Below are 22,706 nucleotides of genomic sequence, written 5' to 3'. Positions count from 1 at the left end.
CAACCTGATGCTCGAACCGGGTCCCGATACATTCCACCAGCTCAACCCCATTGCCCCTTATTATCTCTACTTGTGTGTGTCCCTGTTCAGTTTCATGCAATTCGTCCCCCACATTTGATTTCTGCGTCTCCGTAACCTCGTTTATTATTTCCGTTAATTCCTGGCTTTTCGTCTCTTTTATTTCCTGCGTCTGTCACCTCATCTGTGTCTTCCGTATGATCCGCATAGTGATTTGGCACATGTTTTACGCCGGATGCCCTTCCTGACGCAACCCTGGTCGCCTCTTACGACACAGGGATATGGTACACCTATTTTAACCGGGGTATACACCGGCCCAGTATACTGGTACTCATTTCGCCGACCTCGGAAGGATGACAGGCTGAGTCAACCTCCTGGTGTATTCATTCAGTGGCCCAACGGGGCTTGAACTCAGGACCTTTTGGATCCCAAGCCGCTGCCCGAACCACTACGCCAACACCAGGCTCTTTTGTCATATAAATTATGGTTGATTTATGATTGGACAATATTCCAAATGTTAATCCAATAATTATTTTGTATGTGTGGTGAATTAACGTGAATCAAGGGACATGACGCGGGATCACATGTTGTGCGTCTCGCGTATAAGGGGAGGTCTCTGCGGCACGAGTGGATTGTCCCCGGGGCATTGCTATTGACATCGGCTGTCCACTTGATGCTCGTTAACTGAAGGTGCTCATTGACTGGTGAGAATGGAGATTATATCGAACTCCGTGCTTACGCGGATTAGTCTGCAATGGTTAACTGCACATGTATACGTTTCTGCTTATGTACTCCTAGCTGAACCTGTATTTCCCGGTGTGTCCACAGAAGCGGCTCCAATCAAATGGAATAAAGCCTAAACTCTGAAGGTTCATCTCTCGCTCTCATTTCAATTTATTCCATTTGATTTTCTCGGCTCTCTCAACCAAAGATGGACAAGATCTACAAACCAGAGAGGTTCGACGCAGACCCAAACACGACTGACGCAGAAATGAAATGGTCACATTGGTTCTGTTCCTTCTCACACTATCTGACCATCGCGGAGGGAGCTGACAAATTTGCCGCTCTCGTGAATCATGTCTCGCCCGGCGTGTACAGGCTCTTCTCGGGGTGCGACACTTACGAAGCAGCGATTGACGTACTGCAGGCGCTCTACGTGAAGCCCAAGAACGAGGTATACATACGACATCTTCTCAACACACGCAAGCAAGCAGCCGGGGAGACAATCGATCAGTTCCTGCAAGCTCTGAATCAGCTGGGAAAAGACTGCAGCTTCCGGGCCGTAAGCGCCGAGGAACACCGAAAGGAAGCGACGCGGGAGGCATTCATCCAAGGACTCAGATCAGCCCACATACGGCAACGCTTACTAGAGAAAGCGCAACCCACTCTTGACAAGGTAGTCGATCAGGCTCGAGCGATGGATACGGCTCAGCAGCAATCTGAGTCATTTGGGACACCGATGCTGCTCATGAACGCTGCTACGATGGGAACCCAAGGAACCCCACTGGCACAGACACAGCCAGACATGAGGGATGGAGAAACACCCGAGGAGCCGGATACCCAGACCTCGTCAAACTCCTCAGCAACTGCTCCGGTCGGTAAATGCTTCTTTTGTGGGTACAAAAGGCATCCTCGTCAAAAATGTCCAGCCAGAGATGCCACATGCATGAATTGCGACAAGAAAGGGCATTATGCCAGGGTATGTAAATCTACTCTAAGGAGGAATAAACCCACTTCTGCGGCTCTCTACTCGCAAAATAAATTGACTGCAGCCTCCCGGGAATCTATCCAAGGCTATCATCAACGTGCGAATTAACGGGCATATGGCTGAGGCACTGATTGATACCGGTAGCTCTGAAAGTTTCGTCAACAGCTCGCTAGTGAAGGGCAGGAAATGGGTAATCCACCCGACTGACAATACGGTATGCATGGCCGCCACCTCACTACAATCCCGCGTACGAGGGTACTGCAATGTTGAATTGGACGTAAAAGGGTACACGCATCGGGATGTAAAGGTGCTGGTGCTTCGTGATTTGTGCGCAGACGTAATTCTGGGTCATAATGTCCTCAAGCAGCACACGAGCGTCGAAATACCCTTTGGAGGAAGCAAGCCTCGTCTAATTTTAAATGCGCTGACCACCGCGGAGGTGACGTCCCCCCAGCTGTTCGCTAACTTGTCGCCGGTCTGCAAACCGATAGCGATCAAATCGCGGCGATATACCACTGCTGACATGAATTTCATCACTTCAGAAACCAAGCGATTACTGGAGGAGGGAATTATAGAACCGAGCGATTCGCCATGGCGCGCACAGGTGTTAGTAACCAGCAGTCAGAACCATAAGAGACGGATGGTTGTCGATTATTCCCAAACGGTCAATCGCTTCACCCAACTCGACGCCTACCCCCTGCCGCGCATAGATGAGATGGTCGAACGCGTGGCCAATTATAAGGTATTCAGTACCATCGACTTGCGAAGCGCCTATCATCAAATTCCCATCCGAGAGGAAGACAAACCGTACACTGCATTCCAGGCAGGGCGGCGCCTCTACCAGTTCAGAAGGATACCATTCGGTGTCACGAATGGAGTAGCTTGCTTCCAACGGGTTATGGACGACATCATCTCAGATGAAAACCTCGAAGACACTTTTGTTTACGTGGATAATGTCACAGTGTGCGGTAGGGATCAGAGGGAACATGATAGGAATCTGGACAGATTCTTGAGCATTGCTGGAAAATATAATCTGACTCTCAACTACGAGAAATGCGTATTCTCGGCAAGGTCAATTGACCTTCTCGGCTACACGATAGCCAACGGCACAATTAAGCCTGATCCTGAGCGATTGCGCCCGCTCCGTGAGCTTCCACCACCTCAGGACTTGCAGACAATGCGCCGGGTGATCGGGATGTTCGCTTACTATGCAAGATGGATTTCGCAATACTCCGAGAAAATATATCCCCTAGTGCATTGCAAAAACTTTCCACCAGATGCCGCTGTCGTGAAAGCTTTCCACGATCTCAAGGATATCAGTAAGTCCGTGGTTTTATCGATCGACAGCTCGGTGCCCTTCGTGGTGGAGACCGACGCTTCAAATCACGCCATAGCTGCAACACTTAATCAGTCTGGGCGGCCGGTCGCTTTCTTCTCGAGAACTCTCTCTAGAAGCGAGCAGAGACACTCGGCAATAGAGAAGGAGGCGTACGCCATCGTCGAAGCGCTGCGTAAATGGAGACATTATTTACTGGGAAACCACTTCACGCTCGTTACGGACCAACGATCCGTGGCTTTCATGTTTGATGGGAAAAATAACGGGAAAATTAAGAATGAAAAAATTATGAGATGGCGGATAGACCTAGCCTGCTACAGGTACGACATTGTTTACCGGCCCGGGAAGGAAAACCCTGCTGCAGATACCTTCTCCCGGGTCTACAGTTCGGCAACAATCAGTCAGGCTTTGCAAGACCTCCATGTGTCTCTGTGCCACCCAGGGGTAACCAGGATGGCACATTTCGTACGCAGACAAAATCTTCCCTATTCTGTTGAAGATATTAAACAAATGAATGCTTATAGGAAAGGTATAATGGAGTTATTTGGAAAGCCATAACTCTGGCGCTGAAATCGAGAGGACTGGGCCCCGAGCGATGGGAGGTTGCTCTTCCTGACGCAATGAATTCCATACGCTCTTTGCTCTGCACGTCCACAAATGCCACTCCTCACGAACGTATGTTTACTCACCAACGACGTTATGTTGACAGTCAAACGGTGCCCAACTGGCTGACCCACCCCGGTACAGTGTTCATGAGACGCCCGGTACGACAAAGCAAGTATGAACCGCTGGTGGAGGGGGTCGAACTCATTGACACTAATCCAGAGTATGCTCATGTCAGGCTCCTGGATGGCAGGGAGACCACTGTGTCGGTTCGCCATCTGGCTCCCGCCGGTACTCCTCCCGCCGGTACACCACCTCCTGGCTCTCCTCCTTCTGACATTTCCCCCCCAGGAACTCCGCCAGGCGACGGGGCTGCCGTGTTCCCCCGAGAGCGATCGAGGAGTCATCCCCGGCACAAGTCGAGGCTCACCAAGAGGATCGGAGTCTCCCTCAAGTGAAACTGCCGTTTACTCCCGGAGAGGTCGACGAATAAGGCCCCTCGACGACTCAATCTGTAAAGGGGATTATCGGCATTCTCGCTGCTCATGCTCCTATATGCCCATTATATCATATATCGATGCTCATTTCCATGCTCCTACAACTCAAAATAATCACTGCTTGGCATGTATGCTTCTGTAGATCAATTAGTCCGCGTTGCTTGAAATGTATACTCCTATAGTGCTAAAGCAATCATGGTGTGTAAGATGGGCCCCTAGTTACATTTTAAAGGTGAGGAGAATGTGGTGAATTAACGTGAATCAAGGGACATGACGCGGGATCACATGTTGTGCGTCTCGCGTATAAGGGGAGGTCTCTGCGGCACGAGTGGATTGTCCCCGGGGCATTGCTATTGACATCGGCTGTCCACTTGATGCTCGTTAACTGAAGGTGCTCATTGACTGGTGAGAATGGAGATTATATCGAACTCCGTGCTTACGCGGATTAGTCTGCAATGGTTAACTGCACATGTATACGTTTCTGCTTATGTACTCCTAGCTGAACCTGTATTTCCTGGTGTGTCCACAGAAGCGGCTCCAATCAAATGGAATAAAGCCTAAACTCTGAAGGTTCATCTCTCGCTCTCATTTCAGTATGAAAGGAGTTGAGACATCTCTTCCAAGGATATGTTTTATATTTTCTATTGTATATTTGTGATTTAGTTCATCTTGATAAATTTTTGATGGAAGCATAATGTGATTTTTCCTTTGAAGCAACGAAGAGAAGGTCAATGTGTGTTTCATCATTTTTATCGTTGTTTGAAATTTTTAATATCTGAACTTTGCTTGTATCCATTAATCCATATACATTAACAGATAGATTCTTCATTTTCTCAAATTTAGGACAATCTCTTGATGACATTGGAAACTTTAAAGCTTTAACATTGAATGTATTCTCATATTTCTCGTAATGAGATGCTCTTTCTGGTTTCCATTGTGGAGGATGTAGCTGAGTAAGAACAGACCATAGAAAGCATTTATTATCATTGTTTTGAATATAAACAACTGACTTTTTGAGTTTTATCTCTTTTGGTAAATCCATGTTGGAAGAAGCATTAAGAGGGTCTGATTTAGATGTGTATATCCAAAAAGATTATTTTTTTTTCAATAATGAATCTACTACCTGCCACATTGTCATCAACATTTAGTTCATATCTCAGAAGTTAATCATATACATCACAATCTAAGAAATCTTGGAATGATGTGATAGAGTGAGCGTTTGTTCTCATATAGGGAGTTTCTTCATCACCTTCTCTTGTCATTTTCAATTTTATTCCCATATAAAACTTTGAAGTATTGATTTTTCTCAATGTGTTTTTAAATAGAATTTCAATACTTGGTTTCACCATATCAATTGCCTCAATGATTGATGTTGGTGTTGGTTTTTTAAAGTGAAACAATGTTATTTTTATATGTCTTTTAAATGCTTCATCAATATTTTCAATATAGTATCCAAGTATCCCCTCTTCATTCTTCTTGTGTTTGTGTGATTGAAGGTGTTTCTTAAAACTCACTTTTAAGACATCCTGAGAGCAGACATCACAAGGTTTTGTTTCTCATTCAAGTGGAAATATTTGTTGGAATAGATTGAATGTGTGTGTTTTTGGGTTTCAATGTGTTTGTTAAAATATTTTTATTCATATTCATATTCACGATTACAAACATCGTAGTATGTTGTATTCATCATATTTATATAGTACTAGCAGGGTACCTGTAACTGACGAGCTCGTTGACGTCTCACCTCAAATTTGTGTGTATTGGTAGAAAAGGGAATTAAATGTAAATATTCAGTGTGCAGATATCACAGTAGGTGGAGCGAGTAACCTCAGCAACCTCGTTCCATTCTACCAATGAGGATTTCCAATCCATGCTTGTTGTACCTCCAAAGTACGACTTGGGAGTGAGGGTGATATTATGAAAGCTTGGCGAGGAAACTAATTTAGGCACATTTTCTACCTACCACCTAATGGAAGATCACCAAAGTTCTTTCCATACCAACCGACCACCAACAGGCACCTATCCCTCTTCACATCGCTTCTTCAGTCCCCAACTTTCCGCCTCTCTCTATAATTCCCATAGCTTTGCTTTGGGCAATTTCCATTGAGTATTTCTCACAACATTGAATTCTGGTTTCCCATTCGATGATCCAGAGATCAGTCATTTCGGTTTCACTTTTCGACATCAGTTTCACTTTGGGAAATCAGTTTTGATTCGTCATCACGCAACTTGTGAAGCAACGTGAATGGTGCACGAAAAACGTCATCAAGAATGATTTTTGGGGAATCTTTTTTGATTTTCTAAAGGGTGTAGAAGGGTCTAAGGTTCTCAAATGGGTCTAAATGTCTGAAGGAATCTCGGGTGAAAGAGCAAAAGCGGTCTGAGGTATCCAAAGGGTCTGAAAAGTGTCTGAAGGGTTGAAGACGGTCTATACGCCTCAAAGGGTCTCAATTGGTATTAAAGGGTCTAAGGGATGTTAAGGGTCTAATGGGATCCATATGCCATACAGGGTGAAAGGAGTGAAGCTGTTGTAAATAAATTAACGCTGGAGTGCAACACGGCAATAATGGGACAAATGACCTCCTCATGACTGCTTATACCACCTATTTCAGTGTGTTGTGGTTAAAAAATCTAATCGTAGAAAGTTTCATCGTTAATTAATTTTGGGAGCTCAAAGCAGTGAGGTCACAAACAAAAAAACATTTCGGTTTTACATTTCGAGGTGGAAAACCCATTTTCCTGTTGCAGCCAGTTCTTCCTTTTCACAGGGAGGTGGCATCACTTTTTTTTTTTCTTCCATTGACCAGCTTCTCGTGAGATCCCTCGGCAAAGCCATGGCTGATATGGAAATTCTCAATCGGAACCTCATTCAAGGTTATGGGAAAGCTCCCACAGAAACATCCAAAAAGTCCTTTTTCAGCTCGTTTTAATATGTAATTAAAAAGGTTGTTACATTACAGCTCTGGAAGCTCTCCCCAATCCCCTGTAAGTGTAACACTCAATAACGTTTGGTCACACACCCACCACCACCAAACTCCAACCCCCAACCCCCATGCATAACATGTGTCATTTTTAAATGCCCTCTCAGATCAAACATCGTTCAGAGGTCGGAGATATCGATAATATTGTAATCAATGAAATATATCTCACGTGAGATTGAATATTTCTGTGATCGTGAGCAGAAACCATTTGAAGATCAAAAAAAATAATGGTTTTCAGGTTACCGGCTCTACCCACGACAATATTTTATCACTGAATTTTTACACTGAATTCCTGTTTCTATCAACAATACACACTCAAAACTATTGCTCATTTGAGGTGAGACATCTTTGATTAAATTAATCAAACATCTACGATCCAAAATCAAATGACGATGTTAACTTGGTTCTTTTAAACAATAAGAGACGTGTATATTTGGTAAAGTTTGCGAAGATGGCAAGATTTTTTTCGACAAACTTTTCACCCTTGAGAGTTACGTCTTTCGATGAGCAGTAAAATGACCTCTAAGTAAGGACATGAGACGTGTATGGGAGACGTGGAGAGTTTTTCGAGGGGGTGTTAAAAGGGAACGGGGACGGGGAGCACAAGCTGGTTGGGGAAATCACGTGGTAAGATGATGAAGAGTTGGTTTTGTTGTTGTTGTGTGAAGAAAAGTGAATGATGAGTGGAAGGAGCAAAACAATGGCCTGGTATGAGTGGTAATTGAGTGCGTGGTGCAAAGGTTAAAATGAAGGGGGAGTGGATCCCACTCAAGGAAACCTGAGGTTAGTTTAATGTGAAATAGAGGGATTTGGTAAATTTGCAAATGGATATCGTTCTGCGGTTGGTGCTGATTGGAGCATGTAGTATCTTTGCAGGGTGCAGGAGATAATGCAATGGCTGGGAGTGTCTCTCAAAAATGTGCACTCACCTCTGGCGCTGGTAAGCTTGTCGGCCAGGTGAGGCCAAAGGTAAACCCAGTGGGCCAGTTTAGTGTTGAGTGTGTTGTGGGCGCAGGTATCCAAGGGGAGGGGCTTAGTGCGTCAGTGTCGTGTTCGTTGGGCCCGGGTGCCCGAGTAGCGGGAGCCGGGATGCCAACATGCCATGTGGGCATCGAGGGGGAGGGGAAGCCAGTGAGGGCATCCCCCAGGTTAGGGTAAGGAGCAGGTCAGCTTGGAGGCGGCTCTAGCGTAGAGGGGGTGTCAGGTGAGTGTACAGGTTGGCAAACCAGCCAGCGGAGCCACACTGCCCAGCCAAGAAGTTGTGCGAGGGCACAGTAGGAAATTTTGTTGGGCACAGCCAAAATTTGAAAGAGCACCAATGTGTGGGCGATGGTAATTTGGGTTTTTAGAACCCCATAATTTAATGAAGGCCTATTGGCAAGTTGTAACCCTGGGAAGAGTTTAAATGTGCAAGAATGTTGGCATAGTTAGGATTGATGTAGACCCCTTCACACCATCCACAGCTGGGATGATCACTGGTCATGGGACTTGTTCTCCAGGTGAGAGGAACAACAAGATGGGTTGTGCAGTGTTTGTAACATTTTGTGTAATTCTGCCTTTTCCTTCCTTGAGGAATCTTTGGGGATTGAGTAGGAATTTGGTTGTTGGGAGACAAGACGTCGGAGACAGAATGTAGAGATGAATTTTGGGAGTATTAGTTTTAGAGATGCTGGGTGGGTGCAGATGAGTCGGGCCGACCTCGAGTTCACTCTTCTGACACCACCACCATTGCCCTAGGTATGTGCACACCAGGGACCGGCTGGCTGACTGTGTTGGTCAGACCTGGTGCTTCTGTACATTGCATTATCTGTTTTACCTTTTTGTTTTCCGTGCCGTGGGTAACCCATACACTTTGTTGGACCACTTGCTCTGTGGCCCTTGCACCACTCACCCTGCTCATCTACTTAATGGACCACCTTATTGTAGTGGCCATGTCCCCCTACCACCAAGAACTGCCCCGTGTCGCAGCTCGGTGGAGGAAGATGTGTTTGTTGTTTTGAAAAGCCACCCCAAAATGGCCTGTATGCCAGATCATGGCCTGCTGGTTTCTGTTAGAAGGGCCTCCAGCCCGAAGATGAGCAAGAGGAAGAGATGGTGATGATGGCAAGCAGGTGTCTCCTCCAGCATGAATAATGTTTTCTTTTGTGTTTTCTTTTCCCTCAGGTCCTGCCTGGGTCAGATTTTGGAAATATTTGATGTTTGTTGTATATAGTTGTTTGGAATTTTAAAGTTATGTGGTTTAGTTTCAAAATTCCTACAATTTTAATGTGATATAAGGTTGTCGTGCGAGTCAATTACGTCGCTCCCAATGCATTAGGTGGGTCATATCTAGTTTAAATTGTTGCACACATGGGGGACAGCGTTAAGGCAAGAATCTAAGAAGGTACTCGGGAGAAATTACACATGTATAGCACACAAGGATGGTAAATTGGCTGTCCCAGACTCTGGGTCAAGTTTGTGTATGATTCGGGACGAGTCTGGGAAAGGGAAGGGGGTAATGTTGCAGTTTCATCAACCGCATGCCGAGATTGAAATGCAAACAGCACGTAGACTCTTTAGAATAGTTATTTCCGTAATGTACGTTAAGAATAGCGCCTTCCCTCCAGGGGTTATTTATATAATTAAATGAGTTGGGTTGGGTAGCTCGCACCCCCTCTCATCCCGCTGGGATAATAGTGACATCAGTGCGTGATGACATGTACCGTGACTGCCGTCAACATGTAGGGTGTGCGTGTTTTACTGCCATGGCTGTTCAACGTGTGTGAATAACACCAGTGTTCTGTAAGCTTCGCCGAAGCCATGGCTTTCGAAGCACACGCCGAATTTCCATTTATTGTTGAAAGCACCACAAAGTCCTTGTTACTTGGCAAAACAATTTTTTTGCCAAGTATATTGGTCTGTATGTAGTTTTTATTTGTCTTGTCTGTTTGTCTCATCGATTTTTGGACAGTTTTCAAGCAATCATTCTGAATTTTTTGTGAATGTAGTTGACCAGCCAAGAACAGCAACGCTAAATTTTGGTGAAGATCCGAATCTGGATTCGGATCTGAGAATCTTTCAAGTAATTCTTCACTGTTGAGAGAGAGGGCCAAAAATGACAAAAAGCACAACAAGTCTGAAGACGACGATGGTTCATGAGCGGTATTTGACGATGTAGATTGTTTCAGAAGTCAAGGATGAGACAATGTGATAATGTTTGACCAAGTTATAAAAATGATCAACATGATGTGGTCCGAGTGACAGGTTATTCGCTACAAAATGTCGAAAACCCGGTTTCGTTCAACAACTTAAAAAATTTGACCTTTGCATAACCTTTACAGATCACAAAACAATGTTGTGGACATTAAAATAATGGAAACACGATACGTGCTATAGCTTAATGGAGTTAGTTCGTCGAAAAATGTCGAAAACCCGGTTCGATTCTCACAACTTTGAAAATTTGACTTTTGTGAACTTTAAAGGTCAAAGGTCAAGGATTATGACCTTTGGTGCAAAACTTCCTCTGGAACATTCCAGGAACAATATAACGTCATATAGGCTACATGGCATTTCGCACTCCTCGGATTATCCATACTTTGATGAAATCAGCGTAAAAACAAACTTGAAGGGGGCGCCACGGGCAAGGTGTTTGAGATAGAGCAAAATGGCTTCAAGACTGGAGGTGGGGAATGACCTCAAGATTATGCATAAAAAATATTGTCATCCCAGCTCTCAAAGTTTGGGCGGTCGTATGATTTTTATGTCAAAATTCACAATTTCCTAAGTTCCTGACCTTGTGACCTTGACCTTGGGACGAAAATGAAACATCGAGCTCAGTGGAGCTATGCAGGTGCCATTGGGATAAACAAATACCGAAACCCCAGTAAGATTCGACAAACCCCTCGGAGAAGATAATTTTTTATGTCAAAATTCGCAATTTTCGAAGTTCGTGACCTTGACCTTGGGACAAAAATGAAAAATCGAGCTCTGTGGGGCTATGCAGGTGCCATTGGGCTAACCAAATACCAAAACCCCTGTCAGATTCGACAAACCCCCTCGGAGAAGATGCGAATTGAAATCGGCTACCCCCGAAAAAGACATGCTTTTTGGGGGTGGCTCGGCCCATTCTCAGGAAAACACAACTCGATCATGATATAAACCTCCCACCAAAAATTTGTCAGGATCAGATTAAAACCCACGGAGCTATGCTCGGGACAGACAGACAGACAGACAGACAGACAGACAGACAGACAGACAGACAGACAGACAGACAGACAGACAGACAGACAGACAGACAGACAGACAGACACACAACAATAACGAATAAAGTGGTCACTTATTTTTTCGTGAAAATATTTTTCGTGAACCAATATCTCAAAAGGTTATGGATGGTTTCACATGAAACTTGGTGGACAGGTTGGGTGTGTGACAAGGACGAATAATTTTAATTTTGGTGAAGATCCGAATCCGGATCCGGATCTGAGAATTTTTAAAGTGATTCTTCACCATTGAGAGATAGGGCTAAAAACGATATTGCATGATATCTCAAAAAGTTGTGGACGTATTCGGATGAAGCTTGGTGGACATGTTGGGTGTGTGTCAAGGACTAATTGATTCGATTTTGGTGAAGATCCGGATCCGGATACTACAATTTTTAAGTGATTTCTCACCGTTGATAGATGGGACCAAAAACTCTGTATAGCATGATATCTCAAAAAGTTGTGGAAGAGTTACGACAAAATGAGGTGGATGAGTTGGGGAGGTGGCAAGAACAAGCCGATTTGATTATGGTTCAGGTCCAGAATCAGATCCGACTTATCAGTGTGATACAAAATGTAAACTGTTCAGCCTGGCGGAGGTGTGCGCACTACCGAGTGGCGTTCCGTTTTGCCAAGTTGTCACTTTGAGTGATTTTTCATAACTTGCAAAATCGAATATTGTTCAAGTCTCTTGTTCAGTCGATTTTGTTATTCTGTCTGTTTATCGCCTAAAGGTCACAATTTTAAATGGATCTTCACGAAACTTCACCACATGGTAGAGTTTGTCAAATGGAAAAAGTGTATTGTTTTTGGGGTCAAAAGGTCAACATAGGCCAAAGGTCAACAACAAAGGTGGAATTTCTAAAATCCTAAATTTTCATCCGATTGACTTGAAATTTGAAGAGTATTTCTATTTCATGTCACTGAATTCATTTCGCCAATTATTTTTGAGGTCAACATAAAACAATCAGGTCAACATCTGCGAAAGGTCAACAACACAGGTGGGTATTTCTAAAATCCTCAATTTTCATCCGATTGACTTGAAATTTGAAGAGAATTTGCATGTCTGCTCATTGAATTCAACAAACAAGTATTTTTGAGATCAACATACAGTCGTAGTATTTTGGAGTTTCTGTCTTGCAACCAATTCGATATGGCCAACACGTTCAGGGAATACATTACTGCCATGAATAATTTAAGAAGAAACCTTGAAATCCACATCTATAAACCTGACAAAGGCTCTGGTGTGGTTATTTCAAACCAGGTGGACTACATGAAAAAATGTTGCTTATCCTACAGGATAAGTCCAAGTTTCGACAGCTGGGAAGCGTGGATTCACATGACTGCACATCACGCTTGGAGAATGAAATCGGTAAGGGGTTGGTCCAGCTGCATAAACATGGTGAACTGTCAAGGGAATATTTCAAGAAGATCAAGCCAGTGTGGTGGAAAATAACAATTTCCACACAATCAATCGATCAGCATACCAAAGGAGAATCTTTAATTTCGTATATACGGAGGAAGAACATTCAGTGATTCACTGAAACATTCGAATGAACTTCACAAACTAAAAGTTCAAAGCAATTCCTCTTATACACAATTTGACATGCAAAAAAATGAGAGGGTGAGACATTTGGCAATTCAACCACGGGATGAGCTGATAAGCACAAGGCGAAAGAACACAGAACTGCAATGCGTGGCCACTTTGGGTGGGAGGCAGAGAATGACACACTCAAGGCAAAGGTTTGCAGTGTTATCAAACAGGTCACCCTGTTTCGATGCAGCGAGCAAGACCTTTTATCATAATAAGATATTCCTTTTATCAATATGTAGGTCCAAAGACTCTTGGGAAAAGGGAAACATGACTGACAGCCAATTTGACTCGAGTACAAAAGTTGAATTTATAAAGTACCAGCAACAATTCAACAACTGAATATATTTGAGAATACATGAATATAATTATTTTTCTTCCACACCGGTAGGCTCTCTTCATCCGAAAATGTACGGTCGACTGAAGATTCACAAGCAGAATGTTCCACTGAGACCAATTCTGTCCATGGCCAGCTCTGCCCAACATCAGCTAGCGAAATGGCTCGGAGAGTTACTGCAACCAGTGCTCAAGTCGGTGTCCAGGTTCGTCATCAAAGATTCTTTCACTTTTACTGATGCCATAAGGGAGATGTGTCCCACTGGTGGGGCAATTTTGCATAACAATTGTGCATTTTGTGAGGAAAGCACCAAATTTGGCACACGAGTAGCCCAACATATTATGAACAGATTTGGATATTGGACCATCTCAAATTTAGCCGCTGATGGCTGTGGCAGCCATTTTCCAAAATGGCCGCTAGCGGTTACTATAATTTCACTCTAACATTGGTTTGAACATTTATTAAAAGCTGAATTAAGAAAAACATAACCTGTAGCCACCTCAAGTTTAAAGATAGCCGCCATTTTGCAAGATGGCTGCTAATTATTTGTTGTACCGGACGACTATCTCACTCATAGAAATTGGTTGTTGAGAATGGTGGCAAATGAATCAAGGGCTGCGTCTGATTGATATGAATACCAACATCGCTTATGTAAAGTCAGTGGTTGTTGAGCATGGTGGCCAACAAATCGTGGGCTGTGTCTGATTGATATGAATACCAACATCGCTTATGTGAAGTCAGTGGTTGTTGAGCGTGGTTGCAAACGAATCATGGGCTGCGTCTCATTCATATGATTACCGACATCTCACTGATAGAAATTGATTGAGAGATGTCTGATATAAATGTTCTGAATCGGTGACACAGTCTGCTCTGTTTATATTCTCTCAATTTTCTGAGCACTCTCCCTCACACACACACACACACACACACACACACACACACACACACACACACACACACACACACACACACACACACACACACACACACACACACACACACACACACACACACACACACACACACCTGTGCATTCAAGTGCGGCCTTTTTGCACTTGCAACGCTTCAGACAGCTCTTCTTGCACTTGCACGATACTAGCTCATAGCAGGTGTGGGCTGCTTTGGGTAGCTTCGTCCAGTGTGGCTCGCACACCCCGTCATTCTTGACCCAGCCCCAGTTGGATGGTGGAGGCAGCTCTGGCGTTGGTAGCAGTGTTTGACACCACACATGGCCTCCTTGGTAGGCCGCCCTCTTCACATGCTCCTCCAGAGCTGCCTTGGTTGGCGGGATCAGCTGCACGTTGTTCTTCTTCGCGAAGAGTTTTTTCCTGGCCTTGTCAATGTCGTTGCACATGCTGGTTCTGTCAGAGAGCAATATGACGAACCTCTCGATGGTGTGCATGACATCGTCTGGTATGCCACTTGGTGCAGAGGATAGCTTCAGCAGTGCGTCTGTAAGTTCTGGCAGAATGGTCCAGATTGTCCAAGCAGTCTTCTTACCATGTCCAGCAAAGCAAGATACAGTGTCACACCCAGTCAGAGCGTGAAACATTGGGAGTGCCTGTGCCTTCTCTGGTCCTAGGCCAGCTGCTATTTCGTGGGCTGCCAGGTACCGAAAACTCTTCCCAGTGCCAAATGCTAGCCACAGTTCATCTTCTGGTTGCAGTCCCTGGGCCACTGACACAACCAACACCACAACATCGGTGTCAACTGTCTTGATCAGTATCTTGTGGTGACCATGGTTGGCTGCATGGGATGCATGCAACAACATTCGACTGTCAGCTTCTTCGTGGCTGCATGGGGTGAGCAAGGCCAGGTCGAGCAGCAGTGGCTTGCTCAGGACTGCCTCTCCATCAGTGATAACCAGCTGCTTGTCATCCTGGTCAAACCACCTGAAGATAGCTTCTGATAGGAACTTGAACAGCTCGGTCTTGTTGGTGTCCACTCGGAGGAAGTTCTGGCAGTTTCCATGTATAACTGCTGCTCCGATCACGCGTCTCCACACTCCTTTTCCACGCTTTGATCTTGCACTGCCTTTCAGTGAATCAGCAACGTAGCGGTCCCAGACCAGGTCCAGGCGTGACACAGTCTGAAGCTTTGTTGACAGGTACGGTATGAAGACATCCTGGGCATAGTCATCAAAGTTCTTGGCGACCGCAGGCTTCAGCATCTGGACAATGACTGCCCCCATCAAGAACTAGGCCGGTGGTATCAGGAGCCTCTGATTGGGAATTGGAGAACTCTTCAAAGCATTTGAGGAGATCACTCTTCGTACCTAGACGGAGACTTTCTTCATCGGAGAGAGCTGGAGGACACGCTTGATTCTCATGACGAAAGAACTCTTCAAGGTTTCCATCCCTCGTCTGGCAACCGATGTAGAGCCATGAGAAAAGTGCCATGTCGTTCCTGAGAGAGGCCAGCTGCTGTTTCCGGGGTCAATATGCACGCACACCACTTCTACTACCATGTGCCAAGCCAATAGTGCTATGAATGTTTATCATTGGTTTTCATTCAGAATCTGTGTCTTAATAAGACTAATTTGTCCACTTTAACTTTTTTTCTCAACCAAATCAAATGGTTACTTTCTTTGACCATTATTGGACCTTCATTAGTAAATAAACTTTCGCGATCAACCTGCATTCCCATCCAGTAAAGCAGATATGTGTCAAAACAGTAACCACTGGTGGCCATTTTGAAAAATTGCTGCCACAGCCATCAGCGGCTGAATTTGAGATGGCCCAATATCCAAATCTGATAATATGATGGATATGGAAATCTGATAATAAATCATAATATGATGGACTACTTGTGTGCCAAATTTGGTGCTTTCCTCACAAAATGCACAATTGTTATGCTATATTTAGCTCAGTTTCCCCACTATACTGGTTTGGAGAATGTAATGTGTTCTTTTGACATTCATAGCCTGTTTACAAATGTTCCTTTGACAGAGACCATTGATACATGTGCACATTTGCTATATCACATTGATATATGTGCCGGGGTGATGCTCGGTATGTTGGCTATCAAGAACTGCAGAAGTTGACCAACTTCCAGGTCTCTCAATCCCCCATCTTGTACTACAGATGTGTGGATGACACATTTTTCCTGTTTGAATCTCGTTTAGTCTATGAGCGCTTCTTGAATGAGATGAATTCTCTTCATCCTGCCCTCAAGTTCACAACGGAATTGGAACGTTCTGGATGCTTACCCTTTTTGGACGTCCTCGTAGAGAGATCTGCATCATCGTTTACTACCGCCATCTAGAGAAAGCCCACTTTCACTGGCCATTGTACTCGATGGGACTCTTTTAGTTCAACGAGACACAAGATTAGTTTTATCAATGTATGAGTGAGTCGAGCTAAAAGTATATGTTCCAATTCTAAGCTTCAGACAGATGTGGGGGAAAAATTTATATTAATGTATTTTAAATTGCAACAAATGGAGTTTCAGAAATGTAACTTTTATGCTGCAAATTGAATTGGCTGTCATTTCTGGCCAAAAGACTTTTGCCCTAAATGATAAGAAATGTGTTGTTCTGGAGCAGAGTGACCGAGCTGATAAATGAACCTTTGCTTAGAAAATGTACGAAGTGACTTTTTGTCTAAAGGACACGTCTACAGTCTGGGTGAATATCCCCCAACCTCTCTCTCATGGAAGTATAAAATGTTTTGAAAGACACATTTTCTTAGTACGAGCACGTGAGGAAGTATAGTTTCTCAGTGGCTTGTACTCCTTGGAACTGACCAAGTACCAAGTTAGAATAAAACTCTCTGATGCAATGTAGAAGTGGATTGAATCGGGTTGGTCTAACTGTTAACTAAAATAAGAATAAATGAAATAGAACCAAATAATATTGCAATCAAATGGGGATTCTTAAGTTCATTGTACAAGGGTGAGAAGTGTATGGTGTATAATTAGGAAATAAATTGTTTCACAAGGAAGGACTTGTATGGACATCAGTTTTATCAGTGTCAATAGGGTTTTTTTGTAGGGTTTTATAATCAAATCGGACAAACGTTAAACTCTGTCTGAAGTCAAATAGGATTCCACAATCGACCAGTTAGAATCCTTCAGGAGGACAACGATCACAACAAGGTGGGTTTAAAAAAATCCACATCACAGAGATGGTCAAGATTGCCGGCATCCTCCATAAAAATGGATATCCTGAGTATATCATCAGGAGGTTTATGCACAAATTCCTCACTGCTAAAAATGAACGGAAGATGGGCCCTGAAAAGTGCTCGATCTACATCAAGATTCCTTGGAAAGGTAAAATGTCGCAAAGATATGGGGAACAAATCAAAAGATGCGTCTCAAGCACGTATCTGGCTGTTCGTCAAAGAGTGATTTTCACCTCTCGACGTCTGATTCCTGCAGTTAAGAAGGATGTTCTGCCTGCCTCAAAACTTAGCAATATTATTTACGAGTTCAAGTGCCGATGTGATACTCGGTATGGAGGCAGAACTACCAGACTCTGACTGACAGAATCAAACAGCACGTCCCTTTGTCCATCAGGAAAAACACAATTGGTACACGAATACAGCTGATATGTCCCAGCATCAATTCCAACGTCGTGTGCATCTGCTATTGGACAGCATTTGATTGAGAATGCAAACTGTGCTGAACATTATAATGTGGATGCATTCAAGATATTGAGGAGAGGACGAAGTATAACGCATCTCTGAATACTGGAAGCGGCATTTATCTATTCCATGGACCCTATGTTATGTCGGTAAAAAGAGCTTGTCCACTCGCTTATTGGGAGAGGTTGTATGGTTATCGGGGAGAGGCTGTGTCTCACGAACTTGTCTCACGATCACAGATGTTGATGAAGAGGATTCCTCAACAGCCCAAGCTGCTCCGCCTCAGACTCTGCAACCTCCAATTGGAGAGCTGAACACTGCACAGGCTCCCCCCCCAACTAGACCATTTGAATGTGATGACGCATCAGTGGAGAACGTCCAATCAGAATTGACTTTGTTGATCGGCGTCTGTTGGACTTCTTCATTACTCATTCACTTTGTGTGAATTTCACTTGAGGAGAGCACAACGAAAAGCTTTGTGGTTTTCTTTTTAGTGTTAGGGTTAGGGTTAGGTTTCGGGTAATCAATCAATGATTTGACAATAAACATTTGATGGCACAGCCCCCATCGGTTGTTTGCCCCAGAGCCCCCAAAATTCTAAACCAGGCCTTGCCATGGGATCTCTAAATCCACCAGCTGATGGAAGAAGATGGGACACCCTGCTGAACCTCGACACAAAGGAGACGCATTTTTATGATGGAACAATCCGACAAGCTTTATGAGTAAAGCACCGCTGCAGTAGTTCAGCACAAACATCTACCCCACCCCTCCCCAACATGAGGATCGACCCCACCCCCTCCCTAACCCCATACACCACACGAGGATCCACCCCACCCCCTCCCCTACCCCACACACCACAGGAGCATCCAACCCATCCCCTCCCCTACCCCCACACCAAACGAGGATCCACCCCCCCCCCTCCACATCACCAAATGGGCACACAACCCTCCCCCTTCTCCAATACAAGCACACACCCCATCTCCACTCTCCAACCCAATGTGCATGCACACCTCTTCCACCCTCCCCAATACCACACACGCGAACACACACCACTCTCCAACACCGCACGGTCACACACACACACACACACACACACACACACACACACACACACACACACACACACACACACACACACACACCCTCCCCTCTCCTCTCTACACCACACACACTCCCCTCTCCTCTCACCACACACACCCTCCCCTCTCCTCACACCACACACACCCTCCCCTCTCCTCTCACCACACACATCCTCCCCTCTCATTACACACACCCTCCCCTCTCACCACACACACCCTCCCCTCTCACCACACACACCCTCCCCTCTCACCACACACACTCTCCACTCTCACCACTCCACACTCTCCACTCTCACCACTCCACACTCTCCCCTCTCACCACACACACCCTCCCCTCTCACCACACACACACCCCTCTCCGCACCACCACACACACCCTCCGCTCTCATCTCTCCACCACACACACACACACACCCTCCCCTCACCTCTCTCCACCACACACACACACACACACACACACACCCTCCCCTCACCTCTCTCCACCAAACACACACACACACACACACACACACATCCTCCCCTCACCTGTCTCCACCACACACACACACACCCTCCCCTCTCTCCACCACACACACACCCTCCCCTCTCTAGCACACACACACACCCTCCCCTCTCCAGCACACACACACACCCTCTCCTCCCCTCTCTTAACCACACACACACACTCTCCCCTCTCTCCACCACACACACACCCTCCCCTCTCCAGCACACACACACACCCTCTCCTCCCCTCTCTCAACCACACACACACACTCCCCTCTCTCCACCACACACACACACACCCTCCCCTCTCTCCACCACACACACACACACACACACCCTCCCCTCTCCTCTCTCCACCACCACATACCCTCCCCTCTCCAGCACACACACAAACCCTCCCCTTTCCACCACACACTCTCCCCTCTGTCCACCATACACACCCTCCCCTCTCCACCACCACACACAAACACACACACACACACCCTCCCCCTCTCCACCACACACACACCCTCCCCTCTCTCCACCACACACGCACACACCCTCCCCTCTCTCCACCACCACACATACACACCCTCCCCTCTCCACCACCACACACAAACACACACACACCCTCCCCCTCTCCACCACACACACACCCTCCCCTCTCTCCACCACACACACACACACACACCCTCCCTCTCCTCTCTCCACCACCACATACCCTCCCCTCTCCACCACACACACACACCCTCTCCTCCCCTCTCTCCACCACACACACACACCCTCCCCTCTCACCACACACAAACACACGCACAGTTCTCGCCCTCCGGGAGATCTTCACGGTCTTCAGACGCATCCATTTGTTGGGAGGTGTATAGACGACGAACTGCTGCCTCAATAGCTCCATAAAATATAAAAATGGACCACTGGATCTGCAGCTGATCTGGGATATGGTTTAATGTTGCAACCCGAATTTGGGAGCATTCTCACTGGTTAGTCTGGAGGAAGGTTTCTGAAGGGATTTTCCCAAACTGATAAAGCCCGCCATTTTGATCCACTTCCGGCGTCGTGTTCGCCAAGACCTCCACAATTTTACATCCCGACCCTGACCTCATGAACTCGGGTCACGTGTGTAAAGTGAAAACATACCCATTCCCATGACCGGATTTTACCACAGGTTGTAACCACATTGTGGTGTTTCATGTTTAAATTGTGGATACTGTGGTGAATTAACGTGAATCGAGGGACATGACGCGGGATCACATGTTGTGCGTCTCGCGTATAAGGGGAGGTCTCTCTGCGGCACGAGTGATTGTCCCCGGGGCATTGCTATTGACATCGGCTGTCCACTTGATGCTCGTTAACTGAAGGTGCTCATTGACTGGTGAGAATGGAGATTATATCGAACTCCGTGCTTACGCGGATTTAGTCTGCAATGGTTAACTGCACATGTATACGTTTCTGCTTATGTACTCCTAGCTGAACCTGTATTTCCTGGTGTGCCCACAGAAGCGGCTCCAATCAAATGGAATAAAGCCTAAACTCTGAAGGTTCATCTCTCGCTCTCATTTCAATTTATTCCATTTGATTTTCTCGGCTCTCTCAACCAAAGATGGACAAGATCTACAAACCAGAGAGGTTCGACGCAGACCCAAACACGACTGACGCAGAAATGAAATGGTCACATTGGTTCTGCTCCTTCTCACACTATCTGACCATCATCGCGGAGGGAGCTGACAAATTTGCCGCTCTCGTGAATCATGTCTCGCCCGGCGTGTACAGGCTCTTCTCGGGTGCGACACTTACGAAGCAGCGATTGACGTGCTGCAGGCGCTCTACGTGAAGCACAAGAACGAGGTATACATACGACATCTTCTCAACACACGCAAGCAAGCAGCCGGGGAGACAATCGATCAGTTCCTGCAAGCTCTGAATCAGCTGGGAAAAGACTGCAGCTTCCGGGCGGTAAGCGCCGAGGAACACCGAAAGGAAGCCACACGGGAGGCATTCATCCAAGGACTCAGATCAGCCCACATACGGCAACGCTTACTAGAGAAAGCGCAACCCACTCTTGACAAGGTAGTCGATCAGGCTCGAGCGATGGATACGGCTCAGCAGCAATCTGAGTCATTTGGGACACCGATGCTGCTCATGAACGCTGCTACGATGGGAACCCAAGGAACCCCACTGGCACAGACACAGCCAGACATGAGGGATGGAGAAACACCCGAGGAGCCGGATACCCAGACCTCGTCAAACTCCTCAGCAACTGCTCCGGTCGGTAAATGCTTCTTTTGTGGGTACAAAAGGCATCCTCGTCAAAAATGTCCCGCCAGAGATGCCACATGCATGAATTGCGACAAGAAAGGGCATTATGCCAGGGTATGTAAATCTACTCTAAGGAGGAATAAACCCACTTCTGCGGATGTCGTAAAAGCTTTCCACGATCTCAAGGATGATATCAGTAAGTCCGTGGTTTTATCGATCGACAGCTCGGTGCCCTTCGTGGTGGAGACCGACGCTTCAAATCACGCCATAGCTGCAACACTTAATCAGTCTGGGCGGCCGGTCGCTTTCTTCTCGAGAACTCTCTCTAGAAGCGAGCAGAGACACTCGGCAATAGAGAAGGAGGCGTACGCCATCGTCGAAGCGCTGCGTAAATGGAGACATTATTTACTGGGAAACCACTTCACGCTCGTTACGGACCAACGATCCGTGGCTTTCATGTTTGATGGGAAAAATAACGGGAAAATTAAGAATGAAAAAATTATGAGATGGCGGATAGACCTAGCCTGCTACAGGTACGACATTGTTTACCGGCCCGGGAAGGAAAACCCTGCTGCAGATACCTTCTCCCGGGTCTACAGTTCGGCAACAATCAGTCAGGCTTTGCAAGACCTCCATGTGTCTCTGTGCCACCCAGGGGTAACCAGGATGGCACATTTCGTACGCAGACAAAATCTTCCCTATTCTGTTGAAGATATTAAACAAATGAATGCTTCATGCCCTGTTTGTGCTGAACTAAAACCCAGATTCTTTGGCGCGGCATCTGGCAGACTGATCAAGGCTACTTCCCCCTTCGAGAGACTAAACATCGACTTCAAAGGGCCCCTACCGACCGAAACAGACAACAGATACATATTCACCGTTGTTGATGAATATTCAAGGTTCCCTTTCGCGTTTCCGTGCTCGGATATGACCTCGGGCACTGTCGTAAAATGTCTCTCTGACCTCTTCGCTATGTTTGGGAGACCTTCGTACATACATTCAGACAGA

General features: G+C 45.8%; 1 protein-coding gene and 1 long non-coding RNA gene across 2 annotated transcripts; one reads left to right on the top strand and one right to left on the bottom strand.

Moving 5' to 3' along the window:
* Positions 1-10,606: 10,606 nt before the first annotated feature.
* Positions 10,607-17,247, top strand: LOC147032252 (uncharacterized). The gene is made up of 3 exons (XR_015055100.1): positions 10,607-12,750; positions 13,361-13,511; positions 16,255-17,247. It is a non-coding gene; the product is annotated as an uncharacterized LOC147032252 (long non-coding RNA).
* LOC147032253 (uncharacterized) lies at positions 14,170-15,479 on the bottom strand. The gene has a single exon (XM_085869677.1). The coding sequence runs from the start codon at positions 15,474-15,476 to the stop codon at positions 14,181-14,183; it is 1,296 nt and encodes a 431-aa protein (XP_085725803.1). The 5' UTR covers positions 15,477-15,479; the 3' UTR covers positions 14,170-14,180.
* Positions 17,248-22,706: the final 5,459 nt, after the last annotated feature.

Source organism: Eptatretus burgeri, chromosome 2 (genome assembly GCF_056783735.1).
Source record: "Eptatretus burgeri isolate ZD-2024b chromosome 2, Ebu_testis_v1, whole genome shotgun sequence".
NCBI lineage: Eukaryota > Metazoa > Chordata > Myxini > Myxiniformes > Myxinidae > Eptatretus > Eptatretus burgeri.
This window is presented reverse-complemented; position numbering and strand designations above follow the sequence as displayed.